The 17,635-nt window shown below is 44.7% G+C and overlaps 1 protein-coding gene across 1 annotated transcript in view; it reads right to left on the minus strand.

Annotated features, from left to right (window-relative positions):
* Positions 1–2,665: 2,665 nt before the first annotated feature.
* The window catches only part of DYM (dymeclin), a 389,914-nt gene continuing 374,944 nt past the window's right edge, over positions 2,666–17,635 (minus strand). The window contains exon 18 of the mRNA XM_038401598.2: positions 2,666–5,315. Within this exon, the coding sequence (XP_038257526.1) occupies positions 5,166–5,315 (150 nt within the window). The 3' untranslated portion in view covers positions 2,666–5,165. The remainder of the gene's footprint in view (positions 5,316–17,635) is intronic.

A 17,635-nucleotide genomic window follows, 5' to 3' on the forward strand; every position in this document is an offset into this window, starting at 1 on the left:
CTGCTGCCAAGGTGTTTACAGAATGGAATGATGAATGGCTTCAAAGCAAAAAATGCAAGTTTTGTAAAAATAATGAATGGGCATGTTTAATACAGCGATGTAGATCACCTAGCATGCTAAGTGGCCTATAATATTACAGTACTGAAGAATGTGTAAACAGCCCCTGGTATTGAGTTTCTTAAGTGTATAAATGCTCAAGTGTCACTTCCACAGTCAGCTCTTGGATGACTGATTTTTAAAATTAAAGCCTCCTTATGTATGGAATGTAAAGGCTGGGGAGTAGGAGATCGGAGCTTTCAGACGAATACAAAAGTAAGGTCCTGCCCCCTTGTGCTGGTTGAAGGTTCCATGGCACTCTTCAAGGTTCTGATATTCAGTCCGGGATGAAGTGACCCCCCAGTTTGTACATAGCTTGGTAAAACACTTTGGGATGAAAAGCACTAACCGATAAGATCATTTGCTATTCTTACGTCCTTAGTTTGAATCCAGCCCAGGTTGGTAGTGAATGAACATCATCTAACTACTCTTTGGTGCCATGAGTTCGTGGTCTTGGTCCAGGTCAAAGTGGATCAGCATCCTTATCACAGATCAGTAGCAGCCTTGCTGGCAAGTAGCGTTAAATAAGCCAAGAGATTACTGGGTATGGATGCGAGATTGAACTATCCTCTCATTGCTAGTGGAGATCTTTGTAGGGTGGAGCTGTAGCCTAGCAGTGGGGACCATGAGCATTTCATAGAGTCCTCGAAGCGGATTTAGACAAGCACACTTGAATATTCTACACGTAGTCAGTCTTGTTCTGCTGTTGCTCAGTTTGAAGCTGCCCTCTGACTAAACAGAGCAGTGGTTTTCAAACTGTGGGTCGTGACCCAGATGTAAGGTACTGGGTTGCGGTGGCTCTGGTCAGCACCACTGACTGTGCTGTTAAAAGTCCCTTCGGAAGTGCCTGGCTAAGACAGGCTAGCTCCTACCTGTTCTGACACCGTGCTGCGCCCTGGAAATGGCCAGCAGCAGGTCCAGCTCCTAGCGGGGGGGGGGGGGGAGCACGAGGCTCAGCGTGCTATCCCCACCCCTCATCCCTGGCCCCACCCCAGAGCCAGCATCCCCAGCCCAGAGCCCCCTCCCGCATCCCAACCTCCTGCCCCAGCCCTGAGCCCCCCCAAACCCAGAGCCCCCTCCTTCACCCCAAACCCCTCATCCCTGGCCCCCCCGAGACTGCATCCCCAGCCCAGAGCCCTGACCCCCTCCCACACCCCAACCCCCGCCCCAGCCCTTAGTCCCCTACCACATCCTGAACTCATTCCCAGCCCCACCCTGCAGCCCTCACCCCCGCACCCCAACTCTCTGTCCCAACCCTCAGCCCCTCCCACACCCCTCATTCCCAGCTCCGTTAGGTCACAGGCATCAACAGTTTTCTTCAACTGGGTCATCACAAAAAAAGTTTGAAACCCACTGAAATAGAGGACTCCCATTTTCTCCAGTGCTGTCAAATCTGGCACCTTTCAACAGCACAAATATTAATTTAAGAAAGATTGAAGTCTGCCATTGAGTTTGCCAAGCCGTTCGGTGAAAACTTCATGTACAGCTGAACATTTCATCAGCCTTGCCAAGTCTCATTCATTCCGGATTAATTTTAAGGCAGTTTTTAAAGTGATGATGAAGGATTAATGCAGTGTTTCAGCAGCATTTAAAATCTCTCTCTCTTTAAATCTTTCATTCAATTTGTCCCAGCTTGGCTATTCTGGAGTGTATTTGATTTGTGACTTGGAGTGATTCAGGGATAATGACATTTTCATTTATCTGAGTGCTTATAAGTGAATGTACAGTGCGTGGGTGGTTACAGTGCCTTCCACTTTTAAGCATGATACTTGAAAGAATTCATTTGCAATGAAACTGTACCAACCTAAGACAGTGTCTGAAAAGTACCTGTCCAGCAACAGCATAACTATATGGGGAAAGGATGCTGTGCAGCCACAGCTTCACACCAGCCATAGGAACTTCCAGACCTATGGGCTGATTGCTTGTGCAGCAGAATGAGCATGAAAGGGACACGCAGCAGTGTCATGCTAAAGTCAAGGAGCTGAGGCAGGCGTACCAGGAGCCAAGGGAGGCCAACTGTCACTCTGATGCAACGCTGAAGACATGCCACTTCTATAAGGAGCAGCATGCCATCCTTGGCGGCAACCCCACCATTCCCAGAGGCAAAGGGTGACCAGTCACACAGTGAGATAGCTACCCATGATGCAATGCTCTCTCTGTCGATGCAAGAGCCACGACTGTGGATGTGCCCAGCCGACTCAAGGTGTGTTGTGTGGACATGCTCCACCGATGTTATTAATGCAACTTATGATCGTTGACAAACTTAGCTCTGTAGTATAGATATGGCTTGAGATTCTGGTAAGAAGACAGCAAGGTAGGGAGAGGTCATCTATTGAAATTGTGCGTCCAGGAGCAATAGGAAAGAATAAACACAATTTAAATCCTCATATTAAATGCAGGATTTAAAAGATCTCCTATTTAGTAAAATTAACTCTAGTTCTCTGTATTGGAAACTACTGATAATGTTATAAAACTACATGCATGTTAAGTCTAAAAAGAAAACCTAAACCCTCTGGGGCCAAGTGTTATGTGCAGTAAGTAATTACTATGCAAAACAAACACAACAGTCTGTGTTTCGTTTTTTTTTTTTTATTACTACATAATAAATCTTTCACACAAAAATAATGAAAAGGATCCCTCAGGTGGTACTTTACAGATCTGAAGGAAAATAGAGTATTTGTGAATGCGTCAGACTGCAGACTCCAAGACATTTCCATACCTGTATAATGCTCAGAAATTTGAAAGAATCAATCATACTAGGATGGATTTCATCCTACTACTTCAACTTTGGATTCTGGCTCCTGCTGTTACAAACCTGCTGGCTTCATATGCATTGCATTTTAATTAACTGCACAAGAAAAGTATTGCACTAGAACAAGCATGCTTCTCGTTTACGTTAGTGCAATGTCATTAAGAGGACAAACCGAAATTATTACATGTAACTCCTTCATCAATTCAGTGTCTTGTTTGACCTATCTATATCAGATTACTGCTTTATACACCCGTCTTATAAAAAGTTCTTTTAAAGAAAATCAGATTTTCTCAAAGTTGACACACCAGCCAATAACCAGGAGGTCCTCGATGTCCCCAGCCACCCTGAAATCAATGGGAGTGGAGGATGCTCTTTACTTGCCAGGATCAGACTCTCAGTGTGGTTAAGTCACTTGAAGAACTGAACCAGCCAGTTAGTCTCAGAATCCACAGTTTCAAAGTGCAGTTAGAATGACCATTCTAAGGGCTGTGCAGCTCTCCCGGCTCACAAACACTCTAGTCCTTTATTTAAAGGTAAAATTACAAATCACTACAGCAAACACAAAAGCCATTCATTCCCCTTTGACTTTTGTTCAGAGAGGTAAAAAACCAAACAACCCCAAAATGTAGCATAAACATACCCATATCTTTAGTCACAGTTCAATTGTTTCCCATATTTTACACTCAGAAAAGTCGCAGCTCCTGTCTTCATGTTGCCTCTTCCCAAAATTACCTCTACTCGAAAGCACTAGGAATGCTTATACTGTGCATGGCTCTCTGTACTTACAGTTTTAATTAAACAGGGAAAGGAGTTTTCTGAAAACCCAGCAGTTCCATTTGTCCAAAAGGACTTTGCTTCCAAACAAGCAGGTTAAAAAAAAAAAAAGGTACAATTCCAGCTTCTTCAGCAAAAGAAAATGAGCATAGGAAACTCTGTTTAAAGCCACTCAGAGGACTGTGTGAGAAAGCGAATGCGCACTATCCTCTGAGTCTGTAAACAGAACATGCGGGGTCAGGCAGCGAATTGAGGGATTTGCCATATATGTGTAAGCACAAACTCCCTTATCTTTATATTTTGGCATGCAGTACACTTGATTTAGTGACAGAGACTTCCACAAAGCAGCCCAAGGTGTAGCAGGAGTTTCTGTGAGCATGTGGAAGTGAACACTGTCAGGAGCTTGTCCCAGAGACAAACAGATCCTGGACATGTGGGTGGGGGTGAGGGGAGGAGAAGACATTCTGTTAAACTGTCAACCTATTTCTTTTGGTTTTCTACCTGCAGAGAGAGTATTTTAATTATTTTCACTAAGCTAGGTACACCAGGAAAGAATACTTTAAAACATTAATTTTAAAGCGTTCCACATTCTGTTAAATCCACACCTCTGCTATAATCCCTTTAGTAGAAAAAAGGGGATTTTTAACATAAAGCTTCACTAGGGATTCCCATCAGACACTGCTGAAAGTGCACAAACTATTTATGTGACATAGCTCTACTTTTACAAACTCAACCTCTTTTCTCTGGAGATTTGTTTATGTGGTCAATTTCCAGGAAAAGCTTTTGTACAGAAGTACCATAATGTGAGTCTGCGAGGGACTTTCCTTTGGAAGCTAGTGATTCAAGTCCCATAAAGAGTATTAACCATCAAAAGTGTTTTGATAGCTCTTCAAAAGAAAAGTCTCCCAGTTGAAAACCGCCCCCCCACACACCACAGTATTCTCTCTGTCTAGAAACCTCATTTGATTAAAATGCAGCCTAGTTCACTCAGATGACATTAATATGGATATTTTAGATACTGTAGACATTACAATGTCACCAAAATAAATGGCCATGAGAGGAGACATGGTACTGGTGAGATGAACAGTCCATTGTAGAAAATGATAGTGTTCAAAGACTTTGACTCAAAGAAGTGAAAGGTAATAAAAATATAAATGCCACTTCCAAATCAACTAACGCCCTTGATTTTCCCATTCCCCCGTTTTAGTTGTAAAAGCTATCAGTTTTCTTGGTGGTGGTAACATCACACTGCATGTCTAAGGCCTTATTTTCACTGGAGAAGCTCTAGGTTTTACGAAATAGAAATAAAAGTTTGCAACCAAACTTGTCAGTTTCTCTCCCACACTACAATGTGCTTCCAGTGTTTCTGCTGCAGTCTGGTACCAAAATGTCAAAGTCACACTGTACAATAGTAGCAAGCTTCATTCTCACTAAGCTTTAGGTTTAGAGGACGCACGCTGGGAGGGGTCACATATTCACACACAGTTTCTTCACCTGTAATAAGACAGAGCAGAGCTGGCTCTGCTGTTTGGCTTCTTCTCCCTCAGCCAGAATCCATAGTAAAAAGCTGGATGTCCTGTGGGTTCCAGTACAGGGCCACAGCAGAATTGTACACCAGGGACCAGACATAGGGGATGAAGAACTCTTCAGGCTGCTCCTCCTCCACATACTTAAACTTCAGTTCTGGGAATTTCTACAACAAGAAACAAAAGTCTGTTGAGTGAGGGTTTGCATCAATTCGTAAACCTGTAGACTGCGTAAGAGCTCAAGTAAGTGGTGATAAAAAGAGCTCTAAGGGAACTGAACCGTCAGATCTGAAAGGAAAATACACTTAACAAGGAGGTTAAAAGACCAGCAGAGTCTTCCCTTTTAAATGTATGCTACATTGATACGTGTTATATTTAGCCCTTTGCTGTTGGTTACACACCTCGCTCTGGCTGTTTCAGTAGATCTTCAGGAGTCACACATGAGATGGGCCATTAACTAACGCTAAGCAGATGGAACCTTATAAACATAAGTTGCGAAAAGGAAAACTGTAAGATATAGAAGCCCCAGGTCAACACTGCTGTCCATGCACATGCAGACCTGGTTATTTCAGTCAATATAAAAATGAATTATGCTATAATGGTCCATAGGTCCTTGAGAAGCGACTCATTTTGACAGGTCCTAGGAACCTTTATGACACTTTATGATTTGTTTTCAGGAATGTTATGATAAATTGACTTATTTCTCCAATTTTTAAAGATTGTTCTATACACAGATGTCTCCAATATAGAAGCTAGAGCTTTCCTTCCAGGAAGTGTGGTCTGAGGAAAGAAGTGTGGTTAGATTAGGGCAGCTGGGTGCCTGGACTCCTGTATATTATTCCTAGCTTTCCCACTAACTCACTTTGTGGCTTTGGGCAAGTCATTAATTTCCCGTGCCTCAGTTTCCCCATCTTTAAAGAGAGAATAGTACTAATCCATCTCACAGGGCTGCTGTGAGGCCTAATTAAATTGTTTGTAAAGCCATTTGAGCCCTTCAGATGAAATGCATTAAATATGTATTCCATTCTATTTAATGACAGGTTTCAGAGTAGCAGCGTATTAGTCTGTATTCTCAAAAAGAAAAGGAGTACTTGTGGCACCTTAGAGATTAACAAATTTACTTGAGCATAAGCTTTTGTGAGCTCACGAAAGCTTATGCTCAAATAAATTTGTTATTCTATTTAATCTAAGTTCTCACACTATTCCCATCTGAGTGCCTTATTATCCTGTTATTCTCACACACGGATAACTCCTCCTCCCCCAAATTACTGGCCAAACTGTATCATTTCCACAATTAGAGAAACAAGGTAGGTGAGATAATATCTCTTATTGGACTAACTTCTGCTGGTGAGAGAGAAAGCTTTTGAGCCACACACAGCTCTTCTTCAGTCTGTTCAGTCTGGGAAAGGTACTCAGAGTCACAGTAAGTGCAAGGTGGAACAGATTGTTTAGTATAAGTAGTTAGACACATTCTAAGGGACCATTCAAGGTAGAGTGGCCTGTTACCATCTTGCATTTAGCTGTGATGCTGAGAGTACCTTTCCTAAACTTTAAGAAGAGCTCTGTGTGGCTTGAAAGCTTGTCTCTCTCACCAACAGAAGTTGATCCAATAAAAGATATTACCTCACCCACCTTGTCTCTCTAATATTCTGGGACTGACATAGCTACAACTACACTGCATACAATCCTTTCCACAATGTCAGGTGCTCTGCTGTACCATCTACGAGTAAAACACTTTCCAGAATTAACATAGCATGAATGTGCCATGCAGCCTGTCCCCAGTTAGCCTGTGTCCACAGTCTCCAGTCTCTTTTCTCTCTTCCCTCCTATAGTGTAATGTACAGCACAGAAAGTTGGCCCACCAGAAAGCTAGCATATACAGTTCCTAACAAGGCACCTATTAGCTGACTATCAATAAGCACTTTTTTTTTGGTGTGGAAGAGATGAACCTATTTTTATATTGTGCAATTCATTCATTTTATCTACTTCTAAATGTTGCCTGTGTCAACAGCCTGGCAGGGATGCAGATAAAAGCCACATTACAGTAATCATTGGGGTAAGATAAAACATGGCTCATTTCATTATTTATAAGGATGTGGCTAAGGCTAAGAATAAACTGCCATGGTGCAACATGATTAGAACAAGGATGACAATGGCTTAGAAGCCTCTGTCCATTAATAATGAAGGGATACCTTATCACCTTTCTCTAGCTCAGACTGTCAGTGCTTCCTCGTGTTGGCCCAACAGACTCTTCCCATCAGAATTTCTCTCTATTGAAAGGAGTTTTCTTGGCCCCTTGGCTTTCAGGTTTATTTACATTTATTCATCTTGTTTGTTTGTGCTCCAGGGATCAACAAAAACATGGAAATTATTATTTCAGATATTTCCCTGTGTTGTCATCACTGTGAATGTAATATAGTAGTTTGATGCAAGCAGTGCCTTCCTATACTGTGATTCCAACAAGCCACAAACTAGTCTGGCCTTAGCTTGAAGCGTGTTGTATTAGGAACATTTTGTAGATGGACAGAAAAACGAACAGCACTCCCGTAACACCACTCAGAGCCATGCCCTTGGGCTTGTATATAGTGTCAGGTTTAGTACATTCAAAGCAATGCCAAGCATACCTTGCTGTGCACTGCTCTGTGTCAGAATGTGCTGACACCCTCTTCTAGACTGGCACATGATGGCTCTGCTCACAGTGGGATCAGGATGGAGAGAGCTACAATCCTAAACACAGTTCTAACTCGTTTGGTTCTGATCCTAGTATAGATAAGGCCTAAGACAGAGCTATCTTCGATACTTATACAGCCCCCATTACTGAGTATCGAGCGCCCCACAGTCTTTGGTATATTCTTCTCCCCAATACCTGTTAGTTGGACAGGATTATTATCCCCATTTTACAGATGGGGAATCGAGCCACAGAGAGACTAAGACCTGGTCACACTACATGGTCAGGTCAAGACAAGGCAGCTTATGTCAACCTAGCTGTGGATGTTTCTACACTTAAATTTAAAGCACACTGATGTAAGTTCCCTGCTACACCGACTTAATAACACCACGTCCCCGAGTGTGTAGAGTCAGGGTTGATGTAATTAGGTCGACGTACCAATAGGGTGGACACTGCTGTTACATATGTTGACTATTACTGGCCTGCAGAAGGTGTCCTATAATGTCCCACATGACCGCTCTGGTATTGTTGTGAACTCCGCTGCCCAGGGGTCAGGTACACAGGAAGCTGCCCCTCCCCTTTAAAACTCCGTGCATTTTTGGAATTCCTTTTCCTGGTTGCCCAGTTTGACAAGCACACCTAGCAGCTCTCTCCACTGTTGAGTGCAACTGCTGAGCTGGCCCTGCCGGCTAAGTGCTCCAGACGTGCTGCTGCCTGGAGTAGACAGGATGTATTGGATTTCCTGGGCCTGTGGGGAGAAGACACAGCTCTGATTCAGCCATAGAAACATGGACATCTATGAGCAGATTGCTTGGGGGATGCAGGAGAAGGGCTACAACAGGCAGGGCCATCCTTAGGCATATGCAGCTGCGTAGGGCACCATGAAATTTGGGGCACCAAATTGCCCCAAATTTCATGGTGTCCTAGGCAGCTGCATGCTGCATACGCAGCAGCACCAGCCCCGGTGACCAGCCCTATCCCTTGGCCGCTCCCCCACACGGGCTGCGCCCACTGCAAGAGGCAGGGCCATCCTTAGTGGGGTGTGGGGCCCCGGACAACTCCCTCTACCCCACCTCTTACCCTTCTTCCCTGCTCTGCCCCTGGCCCGCCCCCATTCCACCTCTTCTCCCAGCGACCCCACGCTCATCGGAAGCAGCGGGAAGCGGAGCAACCTGACCCCAGCCTGCTCCACTCTGCCAGCTCCCAACCGCGTTGCTCCACTTCTCGCTGTTTCTTTCCATGTCCCACAGCAATCTAGCCTCCAAGGAATTTTCATGTTCCCTGCAGCTCTGCAAATGCTGCAGAATCAGGCACCGGGTGCTTGTGATGCTCATGACAATAGTCCAGACCTGTGCAGGCTCTATGCTTCTGTCATAGATGGCAGACAGCGAAAAGGGACATGCGATTTCGCAGGGATTTTGAAAAGAGGTGTGAAATATTACGGGACTCAGATGAAATTATGGGATGGAGAACACTGCCTTATGTAAAGTTGAACCCTTGCTCCCAGTCACCCTGAACGACTTGTTTCTCTTCCTTGAGGTATTGCAAAAACTTCCCAAAACACTCTGAGCTGGATGGAGGCGAGTTGCACAGTGGGATAGTTACCCATGGTGCACTGCACTCTGTGTTGATACAAGTGCTCCTGGTGGATGCACACTGCCAACACAAGGAGCACACACACAAGCGATATAATAACTGCGATGGTTGTATGCCGACATCACACAGGTAGACATAATTTTGTAGTGTAGACATGGCCTATGTGACTTGCTCACTCAGGAAGTCTGTGGCAGAGCAGCTTCCTCTTCAAAGCCCTCTCACAGCCTCAAACCAATCTTATTCCCTCCACCTCCTCTCCCCAACAATCTCCTCCCTTCTCTTAAATCTCCCCAATCTCTTCTCCTCCCAGTCTGTTCCCCTTCCCAAATCTTTTCATCTCTCATCCTCTTCTCTCCCCTCTCCCTTCTATTTCCTCCACTTATTATCCACTCTCAATGCCATCACTATGCCCCAGAAATCTCTCCTCCTTACTACATCCTTCCAGTCTGTGATTACCCAACATTTGCTCCTTCTTTCTGCTAAGCATTCCAGACTTCTCCTTCTCAGTGTTTCCTCTCTCACTCCACTCTCTCCCTCAATTCCAAATGCCCTGTTTTTCATCCACCATCCCCAACCTGACATTCTCCTTGCTTACAACCTCTGCTGTGCATATTTTCATGTCTTCCCATAGATATCCCCCCTGAGCTGTCCTGGTGAACTTCACAGTAACCTGGCATCTGCCTCACATCCCCCCTTCATCCTCCCTTGATGCTCCCCTAGATTTCCCTTCAACTATTGGCATCCCCCATTCCTCCTCATTCCTACAGTCTTCCTGGCACTTCTCTTTTCTTTTCTACCCTCAGGATTCCCTGGGAATCCCTTCACACTCCATTGGTATCCCCAATTTTCATGCCATCCTCAGTTCCCTGAAGTGTTACTCCTTCCCCACCCGCTCCCAAAACCTACTGGCCTCCTGCATGACCTACAACCCCCTAAAAAATCTCTTGCCCATTAGCAGGTCCCACTTTTCATTAAATTCCGTGTTGCCTTTCTTTTTGGCATCCAAAATCTCAAGTCTTTCTCATCTACCTTACCCCTGGCATCCTGTGTCTCAAGGATACTTCTGGTATGTTGACCTCTCATCCTAAGAATTACCTTCCTCAAAATTTCCATCCTGCTGATCCTCTCCATTCCCCCTAATTATTTCCTGATTTTGTGGTCAGTGTACACAAAGTCAAATCATGTTCAGTTTTGCACCAGCTAGCTCAATGCTTAAAACTCATATTTAAAGCATGATTAAATTTCCTAGTGTAGACAAGTCCTTAAATAGCTGCCACTGCCATGCCAGAGGTGGTTGTGCTTCAGTGTTGAGAATGTATATTAGTAAAGTGGTTTTGGATCCTTTGGAATGAAAAGATAAAAACATAAATTATAATAAATGCTGCCACTGAGATAAACAAAACTATATTATATATATATATATTCCTCCCCCACAAGTCATGGCTTAAGAAATATCAACAGCAATGCCTGAGATGTTCAGCTCTCCCTATACCACTTACTCTCAGTTGAAAGGAAAGTGTAGAATATTCCTGATGGTGTTAAATTTTTCTGCCAATAGCTGTTTTTTGTTGGTTTTCTCATCAAGACTTTCTTCAAACTGATCAGTGCTGTCAGACTGTGACTATGGTAGCAATTAAATAATCAATTTAAGGATTAGAAATTATAACCCATTGCAATCAAATTTGTCTCATTGTCATGATGAACTTTTTTTCTTGAAAATTTTTCAGGTTTGGCTTGAAAATTTAGATGTCAATAAGGAGATTTTAGATATCTATGTTTTATGTCAGCGTCTCTATGGTTTGCAGTTAAGGCATGCAATTTCCATTATGTCTTCACAAAATGAGTACAAGTAATGACAGATATGACCAGACTTTGATTAAATACCTAAGCAGTGGACACTGGATGGCTCACTGGGCTGATGATGAGATATGGAGCTTTTCACTTCTAGCTGACTAATCCAAATCCAGCCTCCGTAAGGGAAGTAAAATTATCAATGGCTGTTTAGTGGACCGTGTCAAACTAATTGGTGGCCTAATGTGAAAAGGTATCCACATCACACAAAAAAGGCTATCATAACTGACACCCTTTCTGGCAATTTCAACAAAGAGGCCAAAAAGTGAACGTGTGTGGAGACTGAGCCATCTTGTTGCTAATGGTGGCCCCTCCACAGGGCTGGCCTTACCATGAGGTGAACTGAGGTGGTCGCCTCAGGTGCCAGACTGTGGGGGGCGCCACTAGGACCCAGTGTGTAGAAAATTGTGTCTGCTGCTGGTGCATCTGTATTCTCTCTGCTCTAGATGCACAGAGATGGTGGGGTGCTGTGCTGGAAGAAGGAGGGCACAAGAGACATAACAGGCAAGCAGGAGAAAAGGTGAGAGGGAATAACAGAAAGCAGCAGGAGTTGCAGGAAGAGAGAGAGGAGGAGGATCCTCTTATGTACCTCTCTAGCACCCCCAGGAGCCTGGACTGATTAATACCAGCATCTCAGGGAGCTTTCTGTTTCCTGCTGCTTCCTTGAACCCACTTGAGGAGAACAGGCAGTCAACTGAAGCAGCAGGAGCCAGTTAGGCCCTTAAGACGCTGGTATCTTCCCTCACTCAGGCCCTGCTACCAGCCTGCTTATTTGTCCCCTTCAACTGAGTGTTGAGAGCCACTATAGCTGGCACAGAACAGCAGTCATGAGAAAAAGAAGAAAACACCCCTCTGGCGCAGCATTCAGAAAAAGAAAGAAAGCAAAGGAGGATTTTCTATCTAAACAGGAAGGAGCTCCCCTGGGATACATAGACACAAATGTTCACAGTGAGTCTTCCGGCCCCAGTGAGGATGTGAGTGGTGAGGAGATGCCTGATCTTCCAGTTAGAATGCAGGTGACCTGGCAGCTACATCCATATCTCCATCTCAAATGGATATAACCATGCACATTCCTGAAGAAAAGTGTAGATCAGAGAAGAGTGTGGTGGAGGCACAAGAAACAGCTGCTGCTGAGTTTAGTTCCCTAAATCTAGATAATCCAGGACTGTGGACGCACTTGAGCAGCAGCCTGAGGGACTTCCTTGTACTGCATGGGCCAGAGCAAGTGAAAAACTTCATGTTCCCCAAAGACAATGAAAATAGAAGTGTCCATCCAACACATTACTGGCTTGAAATCCCCAATGGTGACAAAGTGGAGAGGCCATGGCTTATGTACTCAAAAACCCAGAATGCTGCATACTGTTTTTGTTGCAAACTCTTCCAGTCTAATGTTCCAGTCACACTGGGTTCTACAGGAACAAAGGACTGGAAAAATCTGGCTAGAAATCTGGCATGCCATGAGAAGGCAGCAAATTTCCAGAGAGCGTTCCATCGGTGGAAAGAGCTTGAGATGAGACCAAGGTTAAAGGCCACCATAGGTGATCAGCATCAAGAGAAGATTACATCAGAATCTCTTTACTGGCAAAATGTTCGGAAAAGGCTCATTGCCATTGTGAGAATGCTTGCTACCCAAAACCTAGCACGGCGTGGCATTTCAGATCAGCTGTATGTGCCAAACAATGGAAACTTCCTTAAAATTGTGGAGTTCATGGCTGAGTTTGATACTGTACTCCAGGAGCATCTAAGAAGAGTCACCACCCAAGAGAAGTACACATACCACTATATTGGAAAAACAATTCAAAATGAGAGGAGAAAGTTACTCACTTTGTAGTAACTGAAGTTCTTCGGGATGTGTGTCCCTGTGGGTGCTCCAATCTAGGTGACGGTGCATCTCGGCACCGTTGATCTGAGATTTTCGGTAGCAGTGGCTGGTAGGGACGCACACACTCAGTTGGTATCTCCTGTCTTGTTGGAATCTTCCTGAGCGCATGCATCCCGCATCCTCCTCAGTTCCTTCTCTACCGTGGAGAAATCATACTAGTACTCCAAAGTAGAGGGGAGAAGGGCGGAGAGTGGAGAACCCACAGGGTCGCACTTCTTGAAGAACTTCAGTTATTGCAAGGTGAGTAACTTTCTCTTCTTCTTCGAGTGCTGTCCCTGTAAGTGCTCCACTCTAGGTGAATGTGTAGCAGTACCCACTATGGTCGGTGGGACTTTGGAGATGGCAATGAGTACTGTAGAGAGTACTGTATGGCCTACTATGGTGTCTGTTGTGGTTTCTTGCGTGATAGCATAGTGCTTGGCAAATGCGTGTTCAGATGACCACGTAGCCGCTTTACAGATGTCAGGAATGGGTACGTTATGTAAGAAGGCAACAGATGTCGACATAGCTCGAGTGGAATGAGTTCTAATGCCTTCGGGCGGCTGAATATTTTGAGTGTGCTAACAGGATCTGATGCAGTCAGAGATCCACTTGGACAGACGTTGTTTAGAGACAGCCATATCTTTCAATCTTTCGGTAATGGAGACAAAAAGTCGTGGGGACTTACGAAATGGCTTAGTCGATTTTCGCCTGACGTCGAGAGTATGCAGGGTTGCCTCGTGCGGAGTCTTGTGAGGTTTGAGATAGAAAGTAGGTAAGTATATTAGCTGGTTAAGGTGGAAGGTGGATGCCACCTTAGGGAGAAATTTAGGATGTGGTCTCAGAGTGACTTTGTCTTTGGAGAAGTTTGTGTAGGGAGGATAGGCCATCAGGGCGCTTATTTCTCCTACTCTCCTTGCAACTAAGAAAGCTACCTTCATGGACATATCAAGAAGAGATGAAGTAGCCAAGGGCTCGAATGGAGGTTTCATGAGACTGTGAAGAACGAGGTTAAGATTCCATGTAGCTGCCATTGGATGTTTCAGGGTAGAGATTTTGCAGGATTGTGAGAAATCGTTTTATGATGGGGTGGGTAAAGAGTGACTAACTTTCTAACAAGTCATGGAAGGTAGTAAGAGCCGCCAGGTGTATTTTGATGGAGTTGAGTGAGAGTTCATCCTATTTTAATTGCAGAAGGTAGTCCAGGATGCTAGGGAGGGTCACCGTATTGGGTGTTAAGTGATTACATGAGCACCAGAGTGCGAAACACTTCTACTTCTGCAGGTAAGTTTTACGAGTGGAGTCTTTTCTACTATGCAGGAGGATGTATAGGACTTGCTTGGAACAGGCTAGTTCATGGGTTTGGAACCAGAAGGAACCAGGCTGTCAGATGGAGCTTTTGGAGCTGGGGGTGAAGGACCCGTTCGTTGTCCTGGGAAAGGAGATCTGGCCTGCTGGGGAGAGCCCATGGATGATGGGAGGACATGCAGAGTAGGTAAGGATATCACGTCTGTCTCGGCCAAACCGGGGCAATAAGTATGACCGGAGCCTCATCGTCTATGATTTTACGAAGAACCCTGTGTAGCAAAGGGATTGGTGGGAAGGTGTACAGGAGAGAGTTGTTCCACGGGATGAGTTGTTCTCCTACGGATGCAGTCCTGAGTCCTGCTCTGGAGCAAAACAGGCGACATTTTCGATTCTGAGTTGTGGCAAAGAGGTCTATTGATGGGGTGCCCCAGAGTGAGAATTGTTGAAGTATTGTGGGGTGCAGTTCCCATTCGTGTTCTGTCGAGAAGTGCCTCCTGAGTGCGTCGACAGTAGTGTTGTGGCAGCCAGGTAATAGGAAGCAATGATTTTTATTTGATGTTGTATGCACCAATTCCATAGTCGGATGGCTTCCATGCATAGGGAATGTGATCAAGGCTCCCCCTTGTCTGTTGATGTAGAACATACATGCTATGTTGTCTGTTAAGACCCAAATAGATTTGTTCTTTATGAGGGGAAGAAAGTGAAGGCATGCTCGCCTCACTGCTTTGAGCTCTAAGAGATTTATGTGTAGGCACGTCTCTGATGCGGACCATTGGTCTTGTGCCCTGTGTCCCCCTAGATGCACTCCCCAACAAATTAGGGAAGCATCAGTGGTGAGCATGAGCACTGGGGATCGTTGCTGGAAGGAAACACCTGTGCAGAGGTTTTCTGGTCTTGCCCACCAATGTAGGGAAGCTAGAACCTGGGGAGGAGGAATTAGCAGCATCTCTAAGATGTGTCTGTTGGGTTTGAAGTTGAGCCTGCCCTGAAGACATCTCATGTGTAGCCTGGCATACTGGACCATGAAGGTGGTGGCTGTCATGTGACCAAGGAGCTGTAGACAGATTCTTGCCTGTGTCCTGGGACGAATAGAGAGCGTGCATATAAGCTGTGTGATAGTGAGGAATCTGTGATTTGGGAGTGAGGCTCTGCTTCGGATTGAGTCCAGATGAGCTCCAATGAACTCTATCTGGTGTGTAGGAGTCAGGGTGGATTTTTGGACGTTTATTTGGAGGCCTAGGCTGTGAAAAAGGGAGATGGCGAAATGGGTAGCTTGAAGTGTCTTGCCATAGGAGTTGCCCTTGATGAGGCAATCGTCCAGGTAGGGGAAAAGCGTGATCCCATGTCTATGGAGGTGAGCGACGACCATAGCTAGAGTCTTGAAAAAGACTCTCAGCGCTGTGGAGAGTCCAAAAGGAAAAACTCTGTATTGAAAATGGTCATGACCGATTGTGAATCATAGGAAGTGCCTATCAGCTGGATGAATTGATATATGAAAATAAGCGTCCTGTACGTTGAGGACTGTGAACCAGCCCCCTTGATCCAGTGAAGGAATTATTGTGCCCAGTGTGACAATCTTGAATTTTTGTATCCTCACAAATTTGTTCAGTCGGCATAGGTCTAGTATAGGTCTCCATCCCCTGGTCTTTTTCTGGGTCACAAAGTAATGGGAGTAGAACCCTTTCCCTTGATGTTGTGTCAGCACAGGTTTCATTGCACCTAGTCAAAGAAAGTGCACCACTTCTGCGAAGTAAGTGTATGTGAGAGGGGTCCCTGAAGAGGGATGGGTAGGAGGGAGAGTAGGATATAAATGGGATAGAGTAACCGGACTGAACTATTTCGAGTACCCAGCGGTCCTATGTAATCTGCTGCCAGGCATGTTGGAAACTCTGGAAGAGGTGGCCAAATGGGCAAGTAGGTGGTGGAATCAAGCGGTGGTCGTGCAGACCCTCAACCAACGTTTCAAAATTGTTGTTTACTCCCCAATGGGTGGGAGGTGGTTGCTTGAGCTTGATATTGTCTGCACTTAGGGGGTCTAGCGCGATTTCCTAGTTATGTTGTATGGTTTGGGTTGAGGCTGATAATACTGTTGTGTGCGTGGTCTTTGGTAGGGTTGGTATAGTTGTCTCCTGGGAAGAGATGGGTGAATGCCCAGGGTGTGCAGTGTCGCTCTAGAATCTTTCATGGTGTGAAGGAGTTCATCTTTTTTCTTTTGTGTTCTGTTTAATCTGGCTGAATACTGGAAAAACAAACATGTAGGCCAAGATTTTTCAGAAATGGCTATTGATTTTGCATGGTTCAGTTTCTGGATACCCAAGATGAATTACTTCAAAGGGCCCTGATTTTCATAGGTTGGATGCTCAGTGCTTTCTGAAAATCAGGTGCCGAGTCTAGGACACTTCAAGCTGTGCACCCAAAAATGGATACATCCAAAATCACTAATAACTTTTGAAAATCTTGTCCAGGGACAAATTAGCACCTAGTTCTTTCTCCTTAGCTCTATTCACTTGTGCATTCTCTCAGCAGGCTAACAGTTACATCCTTCAACTAAGAGAAAGCATGTAGACCACACAAAAATTATTATTCACCTGCCCCTTTGCAATTAGTCTTTGAACTTACTGTCCTGACCTAAACAGGTCTGGGCATTCTATACATTTGTAGGTAGCCACTACCGCTTAAACAAAGACAATCCAATAAACCCAAGCTAGTTTAAAACAGAAACAATCCTAAAGACATTCAGTTGTTTTGAATTTTAAAGGCTGGGTAAATGCTAGGATTTTAACTGCAGCCTTCAATGCAGACAGCAAATTTATCAGCTCAGATGAATCAACCTACCACAGTGGCCTATCTTGCTTTCTTCTGCTAGAAAAAGCAGAAGTCAGATTTAGTGGTTGGAGCAGCGGTATAACTAGACAGAGCAGGAGCTACAGACTGTCTGAGCTGTCTATCATACGACTCGATGAAAAACCACAGGAAGTCCAATGAACAGATGTAGAAATAAACTGCAATTAACTTTACTACCACAAAAGTTCAACAACATTTTTCCTCCTGCACCTAAAGATGAGAAAGATAGTATCACAAGTAGTCGACTACCCCGGCATAGCTCCAGAGGGGCTAATGCCATTTAAAATTCAATACCTCCTCAGTACGTTTAAAAAAAAATAAAGTTATGATTTAGGGCTCCGTGCCATGTCAGTGGATGA

The sequence above is a fragment of the Dermochelys coriacea genome, chromosome 5 (assembly GCF_009764565.3).
Source record: "Dermochelys coriacea isolate rDerCor1 chromosome 5, rDerCor1.pri.v4, whole genome shotgun sequence".
Taxonomy (NCBI): domain Eukaryota; kingdom Metazoa; phylum Chordata; order Testudines; family Dermochelyidae; genus Dermochelys; species Dermochelys coriacea.